Below are 9,142 nucleotides of genomic sequence, written 5' to 3'. Positions count from 1 at the left end.
AAACACAGATGGGCCCAACAGACAATAAAAAAGATTAAAAGACTGGAGAGAGGATAAGAAGTACTACAACTTAATTTTTTTAATTTATTATTCCTTTTATGCAAAAGGGAAGATTTGAAGCAAGTATCAAGAACTGACATTTGTTCATTCTGGGTAGAAATGCACAGATGTTTATTACATGTCCTATACTGTTCAGAACCATTTATGATAATTAAATGTATATTAATATGCCAATTAGTAAAATTATATATAAATATACATGTATATAATTCATATGGTTTTACAGATATATACTCATTTATTTATACACATATTTTTATTAAGCAAAAATTAAAATATAATGCAACCTTAGATCAATTCCTAAAACTTTGGTTTAAATTCCACCCAGCAGTTTCTCCCTGATGATATAAGAAGCCAGGAAGAACTGCAATAAAAAGAGGCTGATGGGTAGGAAAAAGACAGCTCATCTCCCGAAGGAAAGGAATAGTCCTTCACTTAGACCTAAAACAGCAGTATCTTAACAAATTTTTTTTTTTTTGAGACAGAATTCTGTTGCCCTGGCTAGAGTACCATGCCATCAGCCTAGCTCACAGCAACCTCAAACTCCTGGGCTCAAGCAATCCTTCTGCCTCAGCCTTCTGAGTAGCTGGGACTACATGCACACACCAAGACACCCAACTAATTTTTCTATTACGAGTAGAGACAGGGTCCCATTCTTGCTTAGGCTGTTCTTGAACTCCTGACCTCAAGCGATCCTCCTGCCTCAACCTCCCAGAGTGCCAGGATTTGAGCCACCGTGCCCGGTCTTCCATATACTATCAATCTGCTTTCTTCAAAATGCTCCTCATTCTTCTGGATCTTTACTGTTCAGTATCTGTCAAAGTACTGCCAGCTCACAATCCCCCTTCCCTGAGAAGAACTGAGCTATCCCCAATCCACAGAGATATTCCTGATTGTGTCTGAGCAACATGACCGTATTGTCTCACCACGGCAAAACGGTCCAGAGCTAGGCACCTCATCTAAGCCAAATCAGAGGATTTTTCCCAGAAAAGATAATATTCAGACTGAGATTTAGTCTCTTGAGACAGAAAATAGAAAATATCAGGAGCAGTGGCTCACATCTGTAATCCCAGCACTTTGGGAGGGCTGAGGTGGGAGGATCACTTAAGGCCAGGAGTGAGAGACCAGCCTAGGCAACCTAGTGAGACTCTGTCTCTACAAAAAAATTTAAAAATCAGCCAACATGCCTGCAGGTCTAGCTGCTTGGGAGGCTGAGGCAGGAAGATGGCTTGAGCCCAGCAGTTCAAAGCTGCAGTGAGTTATGATCAAGCCACTGCACTCCAGCCTGGGTGACGGAGCAAGACCTTGTCTCCAAAACAAAAAAATAAGAAAAAAAAAAGAAAGAAAGAAAATATCAGGAGCTGAAGTATGATCATCTTTCACCAGAGGAAGTAATAATATATAACATGATGGTTGAAAGCTTAATCCCAGCCCAGAATCCAACTAGTTTTTAAAATTATGGTGTCCCCTGCAGTAGGATCACTATGGGAAGAATAAGAATACAAAAAGAAATTTAAAAAAAGGAGAAAAGAGAAAGTATAAAAAAAAGGAAAAAAAAACTGTGGTGTCCCTATCTATAAAATGAGGATAACAGAGTATCTACCTCACAGATTTGATAGCATAATTAAATAAGAAAATGGATATAAAACATTTAGCACAGTATCTGGCACATAGCAAACACTGAAAAAGTTGGCTATTTTTTTTTTTTTTTTGAGACAGGGTCTTGCTCTGTTGCCTGGGCTACAGTGCATGGCGTCAGCCTAGCTCATAGCAACCTCAAACTCATGGGCTCAAGCAATCCTTCTGCCTCAGCCTCCCGAGTAGCTGAGACTACAGGCATGCGCCACAATGCCCAGCTAATTTTTTGTATATATTTTTAGTTGTCCAGCTAATTTCTTTCTATTTTTAGTAGACACAGGGTCTTGCTCTTGTTCAGGCTGGTCTCAAACTACTGAGCTCAAACGATCCTCCCACCTTGGCCTCCCAGAAGGTTAGGATTACAGGCGTGAGCCACCACACCCGGCCAAAAAGTTGGCTACTGACTGTTGGCGTAAGTAGCAGACAAAATCTGCAGAAAGAAATAAAGCAGGCATCAGCAGAAATAAGATTAATTCAATTCCTTTCCTGGGTCAGAGATACATTTCAACGTTAAGGTTCTTGGCTCTTGTATCCTTATAATAAAAAATCCTTTCTTTCCTTATATAAGCTTAGAATGAGATTTGTTTCTTACAAAGGTCCCTACCATTTTATAATCATACATTATAGAAATTTAGAAAAGGCTGTGCCTCTCTTTTTTTTTTTTCCTTTTCTTTTCCTTTTAGAGACAAGGTCTTGCTCTGCCACTGGCTGGAGTGCAGTGGCACAATCTTAGTTCACTGCAGCCTCAAACTCCTGGGTTCAAGTGATCCTCCTGCCTCAGTCTCTTGAGTGGCTGGGACTACAGGCTCATGCCACCATGACCAACTTTTTTTTTTTTTTCTGTAGAGACAGGGTCTCACTATGTATCTAGGCTGGTCCCAAACTCGTGGCCTCAAGCAATCCTCCTGTCTAGGTCCCAAAGCACCGGGATTACAGGTATCACCCACCAAACCTGGTCTGCCTCTGCTTTAAAACCTTTAACGGTGCCCATATCCCACTAAATGAATTGAAATAAAACATGCCCCTAATATACCTTTTAAGATAACTACCTTATTAACCTTGCCCATATCCTTGGAGAGAATAAAGAAATAAAAACAGCCAACAAGTGGCATTTTAGGCAATATGGTGCTGGCATTCCACCACTCTCCATTCATCTCTTCATCCTCTGTCTTGATACCCACGTTCCTATTTTCTTATGTTTTTTGGCCTTTAATCTACTATGACACCCCCTAGAACAGCCTCATCTCATTGTCAGTGATTATTACTAATAAATTAAACCATAGATTCCTTTGTTTGGTGATCTATGCACCCCAAACCATAACAAGCCACAAGGAGAAAAAAGTCAAAGAGTAGATCTATACATATTTCATCAAGTCCTAAAATTTTTATGACTGATTCCATCCTCCATTTGCAATATGCCATATGCTAATGCTAGAATAGCTGTAATTCTGCTACAGTACATTCTCACAATCAAAACGTATTGACAGAACTAGAAAAATATTGCTCTGAGACTCATGATACCATATAGGCTACTCGGTCATATTTTTACTGATCAAAAAGGTTCTGCTCTTGCTATATGCCCAGGTAGAATAGATGAAATGTTTGTTTTCTGCCTTCTGTCAACTTCCATAATCAACACCAAAAGAAAGCAAATAGTAATACTTTAATGTGACTAATGAAGATTAAACCTATTTCTCTCTGATATTTCCAGAAGTTCAACTGGAAAAAATGCTTTTGGCTACAAAGAATAAACACACCTCCCTCATTCTTACAGGAGGTTTACAAAAGTTCAGAAAGAAGGTAGCCAGCCAAGTAAAAAAGGAAGAGTTTTCTACTGTTTGCCAAAGGGACTACCTGAAAGCAGTCAGTGTTCAAAGTTAAACTATACACATGCAGATGTAGTAAAAGGAATATGATAGTCACTTAAATTCTTGTTTTTTTCTTTCTATTGAACAAAACCTAGCAGAATCATCAACATAACTGCCTTATGTGTCTACTGCCACATTTTAACTATAATGAGCCAATGTAACCTTAAACCACTTCAGGCTTTCTTGATTTTGTAACTACAGTTAATAAAGCCCAAATATGATTGTATGTCTTTTATGTGTTCAAACTATTCATCAACATATAGTTATTTGGCTCAATTTGTTTTTCAGATTTTACAAAATCTGTTTAAAACTCCAAGTCAGTATTTGGCCCAAATCTTTAAGTTACAGTATTTGAACAAAAGACTGACAACCTTTCAAACTGCAACATGAGTGCAGCATCCTAAGCCACTCACTAAAGTAGTTAATGTTTTTGATAAACAGTCCTTACCACTCTGGCTGCTCTCTCCTGAGATTCACATTTCCTGCAAAACCATGGTCCAGTGGGTACTTGAACAATGCCATAGCAAGCTGTTGGAAAATAAAATGTTTTAAAACGTTAAGATTAGAGGAATTATGGAAAAACAAAGCCTTCACAGAGCCCTATTAAACTATCTCTCAAACTATTCAAGTAAATTATCTGCCTTACAGAGAATTAAATATTTTATATCCCATTTACCACATATATAGCCTATTTAATTACAAAGCAAAAATTTTAAATGCAACTCTTCTGTGTTATTTCAGCTAGATAAATTTCATGTTAAATTTTTAATTATTTTTTCCTCTTATAATAGGAAGAATATCATGTAAAATTTAACATATAAAGATTTTTTTCATAGAATAACTCAGAAATTCATTAATTCACTCCCATACACCACAATTTAAATAGCAAACATTTTAGGTAAGTTTAATGAAAATATTTTTCAAATCATCCTTCAAAAAGAGCAACAGATACTGCGGAAAACAAAACGTAATGTTAAAAGTGAAATGCTTCCATTTATATAAAATGTCCAGAATATGCAAATCAACAGAGACAGAAAGTAGATTAGTGATTATCTAGGGCTGGGAGAACTGGGAAGAAATGGGGAGTGACTGCTAATGGTTCTTGCTGGGGTGATGAAAAGGATCTAAAATTGATTGTGGTAATGGTTGCACAACTCTGTGAATATACTAAAAACCACTGAATTGTACCCTTTAAATGGATGAATTGCATGGTATGTGAATTATATATCAGTAAAGCTGTTGTAAAAACAGAAAAATGCACATTCCTGAACACATAATGCCAATGCTTTCAACAATTGATCTGAGTATATAACATATCTAATTCACAGTCTATTTGTTTAAAAATGGGATTATTTATTCATTCATTCATTCATTTTGAGAAAGGGTCTCACTCTGTCACTCAGAATAGAGTGCAGTGGTGTCATCATAGCTCAGGGTAACCTCAAATTCCTGGGCTCAAGCAATCCTTCTGCCTCAGCCTCCCAAGTAGCTGTGACTACAGGCACACACCACCATGCCCACCTAATTTTTTTCTTTTCTAAGAGACAGGGTCTTGCTATGTTGCCCAGGCTGGTTTCAAATTCCTGGCCTAAAGCAATCCTCCCACCTCAGCTTTCTGAGTAGCTGGGATTACAGGTGTGACCCACTTCACCTGGCTTCTAAAATTTGGTTTTTAATATTAATATTTAATTAGCTCAAAATTGAAAATTTTCCAAAAATTTAAAACCACAGATAATCCAAATTTAAATTCTTGCAAGCTCAGTGGAAACTTGAAAATATCTTAAATATTGGGAAGCACTTAAAGAACATAAAATCAGCAAAACTTTTTTAAAACTCCAAAAGCTGACCTTCTAATCCCTTTTAAACACTTGGAAATACATCTGAGTAAAACTGTTCTATCTACCAAAACACACAGCATTATTGTCCAAAACCTATATTTTTATTCAAATTTACTTCTAGAAAGGAAAATATATTTTTTTTTTTAAGAGACAGAGTCTTGCTCTGCTGCCTATGCATGCAGTGGCTCAATCATATGCAACCTCAAAATCCTGGGCCCAAGCAATCCTCCCGCCTCAACCTCAGAAGTAACTGGGACTACAGGTGTGTGCCACCACACCCAGCTAATTTTTCTTATTTTTTGTAGAGACAGGGTCTCACTACATTGCCCAGGCTGGTCCCAAACTCCTGGCCTCAAGCAATTCTTCCACCTCAGCCTCCCAAGGTGCCAAAGTGTTGGGAACACAGGCATGAGCCACCACACCCAGCCAAAATTAAAGATTTAAATGAACATTTTCTATCCTGGGAGATTACTTATCAAAAGGTGACAATTTATCATTCAATTCCTAAGAAATACTCCCAAAAATGCCAAGGAACACTGTAACAGAAATATATCAGTTCTATGACCTAGTATCTAATTTTGATACGCACTGCTTTCACTGCTTAAAAAAGCAAAGTATGCGACTTTGCTCTTCTTCAAAAGACTCTGAGAATAACCTCATTCTGAGGTTAAACTAATGCCCTATCTCAGAACCATCACCACTGCATCCAAGTCTCCCTTCCCAGTTGTGACACTCTATTCTTCTAAGAATGTACTTTGGCACCTTATGCTCAGATTTTCCCCTCTGTCCTTTGGTAGTGTCCCTTCCAACACACTACTAAATAGCATCTGCATCACCCAATGCCAGATTCAAAAATGGGACGGGAGATGGGGTGGTAAATAAACGGGGAGCCACCAAAAATGACATAGTTTCAGCCTCAACGCCTGACCACATGAAATGGAAAAAGCCAAAAACTTCAATGGCCATAAAAATATCTTACTAGTGTCCTCGGCCCTTCTGTACAGCCAAAACAATCACCCAGTGGAAATACCCAGAAATAAACTAAGAGGATCCCCAAGTTACTTGGGGGCACCACCACCTCCTCTTCTCTTCGGTCGTCTAGGCTGGGGAGGTGGCCTGACGCAGCAAGCAACAGCCTTCTCCACCAGCCCCGGGCAGCTCAGCCCAGACAGTCCAGCATCAATCAGCACGACTGACCTCGGCCTCCGCCGTCTTCTCCGCAGGAAGCTCCCCGACGGCGGCGGCAGCAGCAGGGTCTCCGCCAGAAAGCTCAGGGTGCAGCAGAGCCCGCCTTCCCTCCCTAACCCGAAGAGGCCAGGCGGCCCCCTCCTGACTCCGCGCCCCTCCCCAGAGCAGACTCGCGTTCCCGAGCCTGTCTCCATGCCACAGGAAGTCTCCAGGCACACTGCGGCAGACAAGGGCAGGCAGGGGAGGGGACCCCACGCTCCCACACCCCCGCCTACCGGGACCCCGAGAGGGGCGCGCGCTCGCCCACCCCTACCCGACCCTGGGGCGCAGGGCGCGGCCCCGCGCCGCCGCCGCCTCGGGTAGCCTCCAGACCCCGGCCCCGGGCGCAGGCTTCGACGGCCAAATGACACTTGAGAGAGTGAGAGAAGAATCACATGACAGGCCAGGCCACACGCACTTTCTCCCACATGCATGGCCCACACCCCCTCCGCCCCGCGGCGGACCCTCCGAGTCCCTCCCGCGGCCGCGGCACGGGGCGGGGGCGGGGCGGGGGAGGGGCGGAGACTGGCAGTTGCTGCCAAGGTGGGGGAAGCGGTGACGGTTGGGCGCAGGCCGGTTCGGCCCGGCGGGCGGTTGGGTGTTTACCTTGATGCACCGCGACGCTGCAGCCGTGCCCGTCGCAATAAACCAGCGGGTTCTCGGCCCAGCCTCTCTCGTCTGAGCAAACGCAACAGCCTCCAATCATCTCCTTCATACTATGGGAGACCTCGTCCTCCAGTGACACGGGCCGGTCGCTAGAGACCATCTAAGAGGGAGTTGGGGGGACCATTAAAAAACACATGCAAGCCAATCAGTGCTCCCCCCGCACAGCCCCCGCGCCCCGCTCCCGCCCGGCGCCCCGCACCCCGCCCCGCCAGCCGCTCGGCCGCTCGCTCACTCGGGCTTTGCCGCTCAGTCACTCACGTTCCGCACAGGAGTCAGGAGCCATGTCCTTGCTGACTCCCCCCACCTCCCCTCCACCGCCTCCTCCGCCTCCGCCTCCTCGTCGTCTTCCCTCCCCACCTCCACCCGGCCGCTAACGCGGGCGGCCGGAGAGGGCACACATAATCAAGTAGGCCTCCGCACAGGCGCACTGGGGGGGCTCCCGCTGGGCCAGGGGCAGCGAGGGAGGGGACGAGGGCTGCGCTTCCTCCTCCGAGCGTCACTCGGCGTGCGCGCCCTGCGGCCAGCGTGAGGGAGGAGGTCCCAGAGAGGCGAGGCCTGCGTGCGCGCCGCCGCGTCCGGCCGTCTTTTCCGGCCTACCTCCCGGGCCCTTTCCCCGCCCCCGCGCAGCTCGCCGCCGCCGAGGTGTGCCGGGGTGGGGGCCAGGGGAGCGCGCCGAGGCCGGAACGAGCCAACGGGAGGGCGCGGGGGCGCGCGCGCGGGGGCGGGGACGTTGGGGCCGCCCTCTGCGGCGCCGGCCGCGCGGGTTGAGTCTGCGCCTCGGAAAGAGGCCTTGGCGGTGGGGGAGGCGGGCGCCTAGGGCCGGGAGGGGCAGTCGTCGGAGTGGCACGAGGGGACTCACTAGGGGGATCGCCCTACCCCGGGAACCTACCTGGAGGCCTTCTCGTCTAGAGCCGGCCCGTGGGTAACAAGGGCTGGGCGAGTGTGCCAGCTCCCATGAAGGGTGTAATGAAGCATGGCTTCCTGCAGTTGGCCGCGCTAACTTCCCAGTGCTGCCGCAGCCTCTCCACCCATTAAATTCACATCCTGGACTCTTCCCAAAGTTCACCGATGGAAATGCTACCAGATCTGCCGCCCATTTGTGCACTACATTGGCCCCAGTGACTAACGAAAGTGCATCCCAGACTGAAGGTCAAAAGCCTGCGTTAGGGTTATAGAGGGAACAAATCTACCCTCTGCTTGCTGTGTAGGAGTACAAATGGTTGTTTATCAGGAATTAGCAATATAATGTGATGATCAGATGCAGTTGTACTACATTAAAAGGATGAAGGAACCCAAGCTCTTGTAATCACCAAAAGATAATTAACACCATGAGATGGGAGTCCAGTTTCAGTCCTCTGAACTGGCTCTTTTCTCCAAATTTACTCTTGGAAATGTGAGGTCATTTAAAAGTGGCAGAAAGATGAGAGCTCCCACCTCACATACAAATAGAAAACGGATTAGGCCTAACTGAATAGATTAATTAGCTGTATGCTGAGCAGTTTTGAGCTGTAAAATCTTCCACTGTCGCCCTAACCCTTATGCATGCATGTAAGCCCGATATTAATTTTAAGCAAAAAATGTCTAATTATAAATTTTGCTTGAAATGGAAATTATGTTTAGGTGGTTTAAATGACAAGCACTGTTAAAAGGCGAATTCATGGCTTTTGGTTAATACCTTGCAGGTACAAAATGGTTGTTTACCAGGAATTAGCAATATAACGTGATGATGTGGAAAATGCTCTTTTACAATGCTAAAGGATGAAGGAACCCAAGGTCTTCTAGTCAGTCACTGAAAGATAATATAATAGTTTAAGCTTTAAAAGCATTCCAGATGTTTTCATAAAG

At 44.7% G+C, this 9,142-nt stretch overlaps 1 protein-coding gene across 1 annotated transcript in view; it reads right to left on the bottom strand.

Moving 5' to 3' along the window:
• MLLT10 (myeloid/lymphoid or mixed-lineage leukemia (trithorax homolog, Drosophila); translocated to, 10) overlaps positions 1-7,872 on the bottom strand; it is a 229,025-nt gene extending 221,153 nt beyond the window's left edge. Inside the window, exons 1-3 of the mRNA XM_012644131.1 lie at positions 7,530-7,872; positions 7,238-7,397; positions 4,015-4,094 (exon numbers count right to left, since the gene is read on the bottom strand). Coding sequence (XP_012499585.1) covers positions 4,015-4,094; positions 7,238-7,397 — 240 coding nt within the window. The 5' untranslated portion in view covers positions 7,530-7,872. The remainder of the gene's footprint in view (positions 1-4,014; positions 4,095-7,237; positions 7,398-7,529) is intronic.
• Positions 7,873-9,142: the final 1,270 nt, after the last annotated feature.

Source organism: Propithecus coquereli, unplaced genomic scaffold (assembly GCF_000956105.1).
Source record: "Propithecus coquereli isolate 6110/MARCELLA unplaced genomic scaffold, Pcoq_1.0 Scaffold103, whole genome shotgun sequence".
In the NCBI taxonomy this organism is placed as follows: Eukaryota; Metazoa; Chordata; class Mammalia; order Primates; family Indriidae; genus Propithecus; species Propithecus coquereli.
The sequence above is the reverse complement of the archived record's forward strand: the minus strand, read 5'-3'. Positions and strand labels throughout refer to the sequence as shown.